Source organism: Salvia splendens, chromosome 3 (assembly GCF_004379255.2).
Source record: "Salvia splendens isolate huo1 chromosome 3, SspV2, whole genome shotgun sequence".
In the NCBI taxonomy this organism is placed as follows: Eukaryota; Viridiplantae; Streptophyta; class Magnoliopsida; order Lamiales; family Lamiaceae; genus Salvia; species Salvia splendens.
This window is the reverse complement of record NC_056034.1, coordinates 11,396,119-11,408,175: the sequence shown is the minus strand read 5'-3', so window position 1 is coordinate 11,408,175 and position 12,057 is coordinate 11,396,119. Positions and strand designations below refer to the sequence as shown.

General features: G+C 36.1%; 1 protein-coding gene across 1 annotated transcript; it reads right to left on the bottom strand.

Moving 5' to 3' along the window:
• Window positions 1-1,226: 1,226 nt before the first annotated feature.
• On the bottom strand, window positions 1,227-10,842 carry LOC121794940 (importin-9-like). The gene is made up of 33 exons (XM_042193352.1): window positions 10,611-10,842; window positions 9,592-9,653; window positions 9,356-9,448; window positions 9,096-9,267; window positions 8,907-9,022; window positions 8,177-8,263; window positions 7,965-8,081; window positions 7,652-7,715; window positions 7,397-7,539; window positions 6,963-7,010; window positions 6,782-6,850; window positions 6,082-6,157; window positions 5,780-5,910; window positions 5,518-5,577; window positions 5,362-5,422; window positions 5,189-5,253; window positions 5,032-5,093; window positions 4,837-4,960; window positions 4,703-4,760; window positions 4,322-4,434; window positions 4,085-4,162; window positions 3,932-3,994; window positions 3,744-3,839; window positions 3,531-3,640; window positions 3,223-3,412; window positions 2,666-2,780; window positions 2,445-2,557; window positions 2,300-2,377; window positions 2,088-2,150; window positions 1,858-2,001; window positions 1,721-1,780; window positions 1,566-1,646; window positions 1,227-1,475 (listed from the first exon to the last, which is right to left on the bottom strand). The coding sequence occupies exons 1-33, from the start codon at window positions 10,726-10,728 to the stop codon at window positions 1,416-1,418; spliced, it is 3,090 nt and encodes a 1,029-aa protein (XP_042049286.1). The 5' UTR covers window positions 10,729-10,842; the 3' UTR covers window positions 1,227-1,415.
• Between the last annotated feature and the right edge of the window lie 1,215 nt (window positions 10,843-12,057).

The following is a 12,057-nucleotide window of genomic DNA, read 5'->3' as shown; positions in this document are numbered from 1 at the left end:
ATTTGTTTTAATTTATCTTTTCAAAATTATCATTAATACTTTTTGGATTATGGTAATTGTTAATATGAAGCTACGTGGTGGTAGGTTAAAGCTAAGAAATTAGGTTAAAACATTGATTTGGCAATATACAATAGACATATTCAATTAATTGGTCCTGGCCGTGCAACGGAATTTCTTGCTGATAAATGTGTATATATTACGTAGTATGAAATGGTGGGCCTTCCCAAAATCATTGCCATATGTTGATGTCAAGTCCATATCACAGATAAATTTTCAAATGTGATTGTTAAATCCTTTAAATTTTGTCCCACATCGACTTGGTGAAGATCTCATCTAATCTATATAAGTGTGGATAATCCTCCCCCTTATGAGGCCTTTTAAAGGTGAGTGGCCCATTTCTAATAGTGATAGTACTATGTAATTAAAAAAATTCTGTAGATGTAATTCAAATAACATTTTTTTTTCTAATCAAAAGTAAATTAACATTTACAGAGTACACCGAATTTTACACGTCCATTAATTGGTATTGCATTCCATGTCAGAAAATATGACAAAAGATATTCAAAATGCATATACACATTCGACGTGAAATAGAGACAGTAATAATCTATCACCATCAAATTTAATTGCGAAAAGATTATGTCATTATACATTTATACTCCTAATAGAGTAAACTACAAAAATGGTCCATGATTTATAGGTTTATCTCACCAATAGTCCATGGACTTGAAAAATGTCTACAGTAGTTCCTGAACTAAGGGTTTATTCCAAAATCGGTCCTTTTGGCATTTTTCCACCCGAAAATGCCCTTTTGGATTGCTGGGCAATTTTATCTTTTCACATTTTTAACTTTCTCAATCTGATATTATTTCAATGATATACTAAATCTGATATTATTTCAAAATTATCTTCTTATTCTCTTTGTCATCCTTCACTTTGTTTCTTTATTTCAATATTAAATTTAATTTTATAAAATTGAATTTAACATAAAGATTTTAAATATCAATAAATTATTTTTAATTAGACTTGTCTATTTTTTGTGGACGGTCCAAAATGACAAAACTTATCTATTTTTTGTGGACGAAGGAGTATCACTTGCAGTGGGACGGAGGGAGTATTTAATTTGTATCTTTAAAGCGTCAATCTATTAATTAGACTAAATAATGTATTTCTAATCAAATAAAAAAGAAAAACAAGACAAAGTAAAAAAATATTGAATCACGGTATCAGAAAAGGATATACGTAATCTAATAAGATTTAAAAAAGAAAATGTAAAATAAAAGTACACAAAATTGTTGTCCACAATTTACAGGCAAAAAAGGTTTGCCTATTTTCATACAGCACTCAAAATTTCGGATAAAAAAGAAGCACTCATTCACACTGGCGTACATGTAGCTTGAAGCCTTGAACAATAATCATATTCCTCGTTGCCTCAAAACTAACTCAACACCATTTTGTTGAGGCTTGTTTAAACTCTGCATACCAAATTGAAACTGTAATAAGCTACAGGAACAATGAAAAGAAAAAAAGAAAAAGTTTAACAGAGTTGATAGATTCAAGTGGACCTGAAAAAGATGCTGGAAATATGGTTTATCACTCTCACCCAACTTCACTAAGGATTCAACGAGATAGTTAACCAAATTAATCTGTGAGAACATGTAGAAGATTAAGTAAGTGTGATGCATTTTGCAGAAGATGGTTTACTGCATCTATGAGGTACCTCATTTAGGGGATCAGCACTACAAAGAAGTTCATCTTCATCGTCATCATCTTCTTCGTCCTAAACCAAGCAGAAACCGTGGATTTTCAATAAGTGTCATGGTTTGGAAAAACTGTGAAAGGTCAGCAGGAGAAAACCTTATTGAAAACTTTCGCCATGGCATCTAAATATTCATAACTAGGTCTGCTATGTGATGTAGCAGCAGCTGAATATAAGAAATTCTCCTTGTCATTAATATCACCACTCTCATCTCCATTCTGAGCTTCTTCCCAATCACTATCCTGTGAAATGAATTGGCACAAGTTTTATGACTCCAGCCTGTAGTCATGGAGTTTATGATAGCGATGTTTAAAAGGACTCTAGGTACCTCATCATCTCCATCTACTTGTTCTTGGACTTCCAATAAAGCATCCGCCAATAAAGCCAGAATCTATCATGCCAGGAAATAGTATGAGAACGTAATACAAAAAAAAAAAACTTTGTTCACGACAAACATCCATCCATAGAAAAGTTATGAGGAGCTACTATTCAGGAATCAGGGAGCAATTTTTAAAATGAGGCATTTATCAAATACTATACCTTAGCAGGTAGTGGCATCACGGTCCATTGATCTGGCACAACCTTAGATCGTGACCGGGTGGTTATTCCTGCCTGAGCCTATATTTTCATAAAGATTAGGTAAATGAAAGGTGATTGATATATGTGTTGATGGAAGAAATTCAACCTTGATCAGATAGCCATGAACATTGACATTCCCCAATTCAGTATGCCTTGTCAAGAGTAACAAAGCCAAAGCAGTGGTTGTTACTTTAATTTGGTAGGATCCTTGAACTTCCCCTGGATTAGATAATCGACATTCGACAGGATACATCATAGCCAGTTGTTTCATATAGCTAACCACCAACAATAAGACCACACTTAAGAATCAGAACTAACACTATTTACCTTGCTGCTTGGTCCATTCACACATAAGATACACAAAGGAATTTCGATGACCTTCCGCTGGGACTGAAACCAGCAAGTCAATGAATTGTTCTACATGAGGTGCACTCATGTGAACCTGCATCAGAAAATTAATCCTAAACTGTTAAATAAGTTTTATCAAACAAGTCAGAAATAAGAAGCCACTGCACAATTAAACAGTAATAATTGACCACAATGTTTAATGTCTTATCAATTGTATTAAAGCAAACAAATAGTTGAAGTTTATTATGGTTGGAAGCCTCAACAATAGAATGGCCCAAGTATGAACTTTTAAAAAACGTGTCCAGGAAAGTACAGTCAAGACAAGAGTATCAACAGAAGCAAATATTACAACTTAAATTTCATGTTTCTAGATCCATCTTCGTAATGATTCAATTGCTCTTGATTAAGTGCAAAAATCAAGTTTTTCTGTCTTAAAATAATTATTGAAAGCCATGTAACTTGTAAGTAAATGGCACAGATTTAAGCTTGCCAGATCATTCCCAGAGAAATCTGTGAAATACAAATTTGAAGCTTACCAATCTAGCAAATATGAGAAGCAATGAGCTTTTCAGTCCTGCAAGTTGAGAAGATTGCATGCGTCTGACAAGTGCGATCACGAGTTCTCGAATATGATGAGCCATTTGCGTAGGCAGATGTAAAATGAGTTGTAAGATATAGCTACCAACAAAAAGTGATCCTGAGCTTTCCAAATCAGGGTCTAGAAGCCTGCATAAAAAACCATGATGCTGGCAGTAGATTAGTTCTATACCATGATCCACAAATACGGCTAATAATATACTAAAAACAAAATTAAAAATAACTAAGATCTAGATGAATTTATCACCTTGAGACTACATCAAGTAAACTTTTCATAATAAATCCAGGATCTCCACACCAAGCAAGCATATCTTGTTTCCCACCAGCCACAAGAGCAGCCAAGCACTGGGTTGCATTCTGATACAAACATTACTGCTATTATTTTACTATTCAAGCTGTCAAGAGTGCCAGATAACATGATCAGTTGTAGGAACTTTAATCAAATGAAAGGACTGGTAACCTGCATCTCACTGTGGTCATTACTTTGTAGGACTATGCTAACAACAGATTCGAAGGAAACCAGATATGCTGCTTTTACCACGTCAATAGGAGCATTCTGAACAAAAAGAACCAAATATCAGAACTATTCTTGCCATCACATGTGGCCACCTATTTAAATATATTTGACTTCATTTACAGTAGAGTTACCTTCACTAACATTGTAACAAGATCCAAAGAACCAGCAACTAAACCTTCCGGTTGTTGTTGCGGCTGAGAAATGAAAACAATATATTACGAAAAATAAGGCCAACTGAGCACTATATAATTCACTTCTGTTACATATGATTAAAAGATGCATACGTTACTGAGGATTGGCCCAACATATGGTAAAATTCGAGAAACCAGAGGATGAATACATCCAGGGGAATTTTTAATAGCCTGAAAGGACAGGAAAAAGGAAGGAAGATTTAAACAAAATTCAGAAGGCATATTGGACATAATTTTTTATCTATTAATCATAAAACATATTGATTTAGTATGTATAATATATTGGATTCACTAAAATAGTAAAACCACAAACATAATTGAAATGTTTACCTCCAAAACCTCAAGAGCGTCAATTCCGATAAAAGGGTCAGAAACGTAAGAAGCCCACATGTTAAGGATAATAGGAGAGATAACTGGCTCTATTGAGGCAGAAATTTCATGACCTACAAGACCAGACCAGACCTCAGTTCTTAATGAATGAGAACAAACTTAGAAGATATCCTAGGCACACATGCTAAAAACTAGCTCATCATAAATATGAAGTTATCTACTCCCTCCGTCCCATTAAATATGCAACATTTGGGAATCGGCACAAGATTTTACGAAGTGCTGTTTTGTAAGTTAATGAAGAGAGATGAAAATGTAGAGATAGAGATGTTTCCATTTTAGGAAACGTTTCATTTTTATTGGGACAGAGGGAGTATAACTTACCAGCTTTAATTGCTGCTTGTAAAGTTTCCAATACTAGGTGCATAGTCTCATCAGTTGCCTACAAAATAGGATACTAATATCAAACTACGAACAATAAGAGAACCATCTGCCTGAAATGTAAGGTGTCGCCGCACATTTTTAAGAAGATCTACAAGTGATGACAATAAATCCAGCGCATGGCTTTGAAAAATTCCTTTGGAAGAATCAGGAAGAAGTTGGGATAGAGCTCGACATGCACCAACTTTCACAGCGGGGGGACTGTACCAGGGAGTATGAGTAACATACTATAGAAATTTTACATAATGATATATACTAAATCATATCCATACACATCCATGCCAACTGTCTTGATAGCAGCATATAAGAAATGCTCTGTTACTTGGTTGTTCATCTGCACAAATAATGAAACCAAATAAGATCTTTAATGAGAACATGAAAGTGCATTGCTGAGAGGATGAAAGCCAGAAGAGGGTTACATAGTAATACCACAGATGATAGTTTTGCAACAGATGAGAATAACCGGGCATGAAGAAAGGGGTAATCATGCACGCCTGTGTAAGTATCCAGCAAATTTCAGTCACAAGCATATATGGTCTTACAACATCAATTTTGAAATCCAGAAGTAATATTGCATATGTTTCTAGCAGAAATTGTCTCACCTGTTGCCATGTCATCAGTTAGAATCTTCTCTAGCAAGCTTCCAACTTCAGGAGAAGTAACCTAACATAGACCTTAAATCATTATAGAATGCACGTATACAATACATACCATGAAATAATGTTCATCTCTTCATTATAGGAATATAAAGGACAGACCTCCACTTGAAGCAATTCCTCGGACACAGAAGCTAAAGCAAATAGAGTAGCCTCCCTTAACTATCATCACATAAAAAGTTGAGTTTATAACGAAGACCACACAAACACTTAAGTCAAATGTTGATTTTTGCAAGGTGATAGAGTGCATAAAAAATAGAAACAAAGAAAATTGAAAAAAGAAGCTCCTGTCTTAGTTAATGATATGATGCTTCCCCTAGTCAAGGTACGCACTATATTCAACTGATGCAACTGTTCAACTTACTCTCCACCAGCCAGTAATTCCATTATCTTTCTGATGTTGGGACTCGCTTATTCGTCTTTTTATGGAGTCAACTACAGCATCTACTCCATCCATTCCACAAGAAGTTATTATCTCTTCTAGTAATAGAGCACCTGTAAGAAAACATTTTTTTTAAAACACACAATCAATACACTTGGACAAAGAAGAGATCAGATTTTGCTATCTAAATGAATAGAAGGGCTCAGTAGATTCAGTAGGTTGAAAGGCTGTGAGCTACAGAGAAAGTAGTGATCTGGCTGCCTCTAGTCCCAGAAACCATTTACCTGATACACGACAACTATAAGTATTTTCATCCTCATCAGCAACATACATGTTAGCATCCACCGACCAAATATGAACCTACATCCAAACCACACATGGAAAGGATTATGAGAAGTAAAAAAAGGGAAAATAAACGACTTAATAAGTTGATCATTGAAAAGCAAATCAAAATCAAAGTAAAAAACAGATTATGTGCAACATTAGCTCATGTGACTTGCTTTACCTAGAAAACCAAGTGATAACAAATTGCAGAATCAAAATTGTTAACTCAAATTGAATTGAATCTAAGTGATTTCATCTCTATCACATATTCCCCACATTATATAAGAATATTCCAGAATCTCAAATTATCAGTACGGTATTTAAGTCTCTAAACTAAACATATGCTGTATCAATTATTGTAAAGTGAAAAAATGAACTATGCCAAAAAGGAAAAGGAAACTAATCAGTTAAGCGAGTCAATAGCCTGAAACTCAGCTACATTATTATAACACCACTTGCTTCGATGTTTTGGGTATAAAGTTTAGGTACATGTCTTTTATCTTCATTCTCCCACCACAAACAACAATAAACATAGTGCAATGCTTAGGAGAAGTCAGCATTAATTACATGTCAAGGGTCTAATGACATAAAACATTCTACAAAATAAACAAAATGTCATATGAAAACATGGAACTGTAGAATCTATGAGATAGAGAGTACCTGTTGTTCTGTCATTTGTAGGAAACCGATGGTATAATATACCAACTCTTTCACATTGATCATGATTATCTAGTTCAGAAAAAGTAAGATAAATAAATCATCATTATTGGATATTGAATGGACAGAATGCCAGAAAGATATTATTTTACTTTTTACTCCTAAAAGATGGTTTGAACCATACCTTTACAAATTTTGAGCTTCCAACAACAGTCAGAAAAAATTCAAATAGCTGCGAGACCAAAGACAAAGGAAATGTGTGGTAATAAATACATTTATTTCAGGCCCACCGAGTGAGATGAGGTAACAAAACATATTCAGATATTACATACGCTAGCAATTCTTCAAAATTGTCATCTAAAGATAAAATAATATTTTCTCTTTGAAGTTCTTAGAAAGATTTTGTAATTGCAACAGAAATGACATTTTTCCATAGTTAAAGAAACAAAAGGTGACCACTGATCAGCAAAGTAGGCAAAGATGTTAATATTATCAGGGAAGCAATAGTGTGATATGATACATGATAACATTCCAACAGCCAGTGACTAACTGTTGTTTTCTATTTCATCCTATTTCTTAATGCTGAAACTTCACTAGAACTTGAAAAAACATACTAACCTGGATAACAAAAGACTCGAGACTCTTTTCAGTGCCATCAGAATCGTATCTTCCATCATAGGAATCTTCAACACCTTCAATAGATGATCGCTCGTACACATTCAAGGATGACACAAATGTTTGCCATAATGGCCCTATAATTACTGAAACATCATCAATCAACATAATATCAGAAACTGTGAATAATTAAGGTAAGCATAACAATACATCAGCATAACCAATAAATAAGTTCTAATACGGAATTTAATCCAATACCTACGAAATGAGTTTCCAGTATGGATGGGAAGTTTTGAATAAACTGATTCAAGCACTTCAATACCTGAAAGAAGGTGCCAAGGTGTTTCTAAGCTTAGAAAGCAACAATTAGGCATATACTCCCTCCATCCCCTAAAAATAGAAACTTTCTATTCAAGGCTTTCTCTTTAATGAGGTGGGACCCATTTTCGACTAACACTATCTCTTACTTTACCAATTTTGCATTAAAACATGTGCCGTTTCTAAAGTTCCTATTTTTAGGGGACAGAGGGTGCATATGGCATCAAGAAACACAAAACAAAATAACAGCAACCTCCATTCGAGTGCTCCAATCATCAGGATCTTCAGAAGGAACTGGATGTTGCAATATTAATGAGAATTGCTCCATCCAAGGCTGGAGCATTGGTAACATGAAGGCAGTAGTTTCTGTCTAGTTACCAGAAGTCTCATGAAAATGATTAGTCTAGTGACTAGTATTTTAGGTGTATTTAATCATCTTGATATTAACAACCTATAGCTGAATACCTTATAGACTCCACTCATAACCCCCACAATGGAGATACAATTATAAGCTATTGTAATAGCTTTAGACCTCAGAAATTTGTCATATATCTGCATATATAAACCACAGCTAAATTAGAAAATAATCTAAATTAACTAGTACACAAAGAATTTATGGTTATTCAGTTAAGAAAACAGAATACCATAAAGAAATACAGAAAACTACATGTTATAGCTAGAGACTAGAGAGTTAAATGTATTCAACACTCTTTTATATATCTTCACTAGAATTCTGAGAAAAACAACAGTTGTGTCAAAAGGAGGCAAGCAAACAGAATATCATAAAGAAATGCAACAAGCTACACGTTACAGCTAGAGACTAGAGAGTGAAATGTATTCATCACTCTATGTTATATATCTTCACTAGAATTCTCAGAAAAACAACAACTGTGTCGAAAGGAGGCAAGCTACACTTGGAGATGGTAAAAAGGTCACTTGAAATTGAAAAACCCTACCATCAAACTAAGTTAAAGCTTTTTTAGCTTAACTTCAGTAGAAGCTGATCTAAGCAAAACTTAATTTAAACTACAATAAGCAAAATGTCATTTACACATTTGAGGCAAGCGGTGTCAAATTCTAGTACAACACTTACATCTATGGTTTACTGAAAACATCAAACAACCTTACCTTTTTTATATTGCAACAGGAATATTGTAATATGAACCTAGCATGTGAGATAACAAGAGGGATTGACCTGCGGAGATGATACAATGGTGTGCAAGCATGGGAACAAAACTGGGATAATTTTTGGAACCATCTTATCATCCATGTCCGACGTAAGAAGAGCCAAGCATCTTAAAGCCCCATGCACTGCATTAGCTAGTATTAAGCTTATTCCCTCTCAAGAAAATCCAGGGACGTTACAAGGATAGAAAGGACTTACCAGCATTAAGTTTAGTCTGGTCACTGATCAAACTTAAAAGGAAGGGTACTAGTTCAGGCCAGTCATCGGGCCAGTCATACTGTGCAATTGTTGATACAGCCACACTTACTGCAGTACAGATCTTCTTATTTGGATCATCTAGTGATGATAAAAGTAGCCCTCGTATAGACGCCTGATAAAATAAAAGAGTTAGGGATATACCTTCGAATCAACAATAGCTTGAATACATTCAAAAATTAAATTTTGGACATAGTGAGAACCTTCTCATTGCTTGCAACAGCAGGATTTTCAAAGTCATCTTCGTCCTCATCCCAGTGTTTCTTAATATATTGCTTCAGCAGTACTGCTGCTAGGTAATGGCGTGTTAATCCCACAAACGCATATAGTAAAAGGAAGTGGAAGTGGACCAGAACGTAACACACAAGTGTGTTCATTTATGAAACAAAAAATAAGAAAATGCCATAAAAAATACAGTATATTCCAACATGAAGGATATCTGCCTTAGCCCAAAGGGGAGTTCCCGGTTTGCAGCAACTCTAGCCAAAGCAACACCGTAACCTTCAATAGACAAACATGTAGAATCAATTCCATCACTCTATACTCAAGGTGAATTAAAAAATAGCTAAACGAGATAGCAAAAATATGCCAGTTCACCAAGCGTGGAACCATTGACTCGATTTCAGCATAAAGTGATATCATTTCTATGTTTAAGATATCCTGAAAATAATAATCCTACGGGAAATAGTTTTATAAGTGAAGTTGACATATCTGCTCTTAGCGTATGAACAAACAACACACATACTTCATGGGTCAATCCCTCAAACACCATAACTAGATTAGTAATCAAGCCTAAATTGTGCGTGATGGAAAAAACATGATAAAGTCATCCAAGTCAGGAAACAGTATAATCAATCGTGTGGTGAAGCAAACCATATCCCACATCGGAGAATAGACAAGAGTTGTAAGCATATAAATGGGCTACCCCAACTCCACTAGTATGAGGCCTTTTGGGGAGTACCCAAGAGCAAAACCGTGAGGGCTTTGCCCAAAGCGGACAATTTCATACTAATGTGGAGTTCGGGTGTGCACCACCGATACCCAACAGTGGTATCAGTGCTCTGGTTCAGGGGCTGGGCCTGTGTGGCTCGGGGTTCGATGGGTTGCGCTTGCAAGTTCTCTGATGTCTCTGCGTGAGCTCGACCAAGACTTGTGGTGACCTGGTGACCTGTAACATGGGGCACAGACATGTGGTCTTGGTCTGGTGGTCTTGGTTTGAGGGGAGGATTGTGGTGAAGCAAACCATATCCCACATCGGAGAATGAACAAGAGTTGCAAGCATATAAATAGGCTACCCCAACTCCATTAGTATGAGGCCTTTTGGGGAGTACCCCCAATAGCAAAACCGTGAGGGCTTCGCCCAAAGCGGACAATATCATACTAATGTGGAGTTCGGGTGTGCACCACCGATACCCAACAAATCGAATGCTGAATTGTGAAAAGAAGTGTTTAAATCACCAGGCTGAAGCGATGCTTGGTTGAGAGAAGTTTCGGCGAAATTTCGAACTTGATGGTTGGGATCGAGTGAGGCGTTCAAGCAATTGATCAGCCATTGCTGATCTTGATCCATTTGCATATGTGTGTGAGGTTACACTGAGTTGTGTGTGTTTGGCAAAAAGGGAGGGAGAATTCACTTTGGGGGTTTTGTAATTGCGGGTCTTTTATAGGAGTTAGGGTTTTTGCAAGAAGACTGCTTTGGTCAAAATAGCTTTCCCTTACTTTTTGTCCTACCTCATCCAGTTCTAGTCAAAATAACTTTCCTATTTTAATTTTAAAATAAATAAAACTCTCATAGCTAATAAACCCCATCCATTTGTATTAGATTTCTCTCTAATACAATAAAGTTCATAAATTACTACTACTTAATTTGTAAGATATTCATTTTTTGTTATTATTGAGATGAGATAAGACATATCGTGGAATGTATATTGTGTTTCATCTCGTGCAGTACTTTTCAATTCATATCTTCTATACATAAAATTATTATTAAAAAAAAGAGTAAACGTCAATTTTGGTCATAAGCATATAGTCAAAATACGAATTAAATCCAAAACATTTACTTTTTGAAAAATAGGTCCATAACAAATGAAATTCTTGTCGATTCAGTCCTTTTTTTTACGATTCCGTCAATTTCTTACGGTCAACGTCAATTAGTGATTTTTAGACTTAATCTGGGATTATTGAACACTTAATTATTTTCTAAATATTTAGCTAATTAAATTTTTCTTTATTTCTTTTGTAATTCTTTTTCATCTACTCCCTTTCCTTTGATAGCACGTTGCCAGCATCTCTCTATCTCCAATTTCTATCCTCGGCAACGCCACCTGTTTCCAGCCCGTCGAATTCACGACGATGGGCTCACCACTTCGCCCTATCAAGCACTCAGTCCTCTCCACTATCCGCCTTCGCAGCTCACCGTCGAGCGGCTCCCCCAGACGGGTGCTTCCACCATCGTCGGCCCCTGATGTTCGGTGTTCGCCGCCGAGAGCGAACAGCTCTGTCGCGGATAGAGTCACCGTCGAGTCCCTCTCTCTGCGATGAAACCATCTCTGTCCCCAAATTTCTGTCGGCTCGTCACGGGGCCAATGCATCCTTCCTCTGCTCTCTTCGTTCAATTTCAGACGCTGGGACAACGTTGGACACCCCATCGCGTCACCTACTGCTCTCAAAGCTCCGTCCACACATTCTCACCGCTATCACACATCACATACCTACAAATCTCTCCAAAACTCAAACACACCAACACCCAGAGGCGGACCTACATGTTAGGGTGGGGGGCCACTGGAACCCCCACTAAATTTCATATTATGTATATATATTAGTACATGCGAAAATCTCAATTGTAATAATAGTTCAAGTGGTTTGTAGTTGGGCTATAAATCTTGAGTTCCTGTTATGGCCTGAA

Excerpts from the sequence above, each read along its gene's own strand:
- LOC121794940 (XM_042193352.1), bottom strand. The coding sequence starts at position 10,728 with ATGCAAATGGATCAAGATCAGCAATGGCTGATCAATTGCTTGAACGCC. Across the intron at positions 9,268-9,355 it reads CTGTTGCAAGCAATGAGAAG|GCGTCTATACGAGGGCTACT; the intron begins GTTCTCACTATG and ends TTATTTTATCAG. Across the intron at positions 4,961-5,031 it reads AAGACAGTTGGCATGGATGT|TCCCCCCGCTGTGAAAGTTG; the intron begins GTATGGATATGA and ends TCCCTGGTACAG.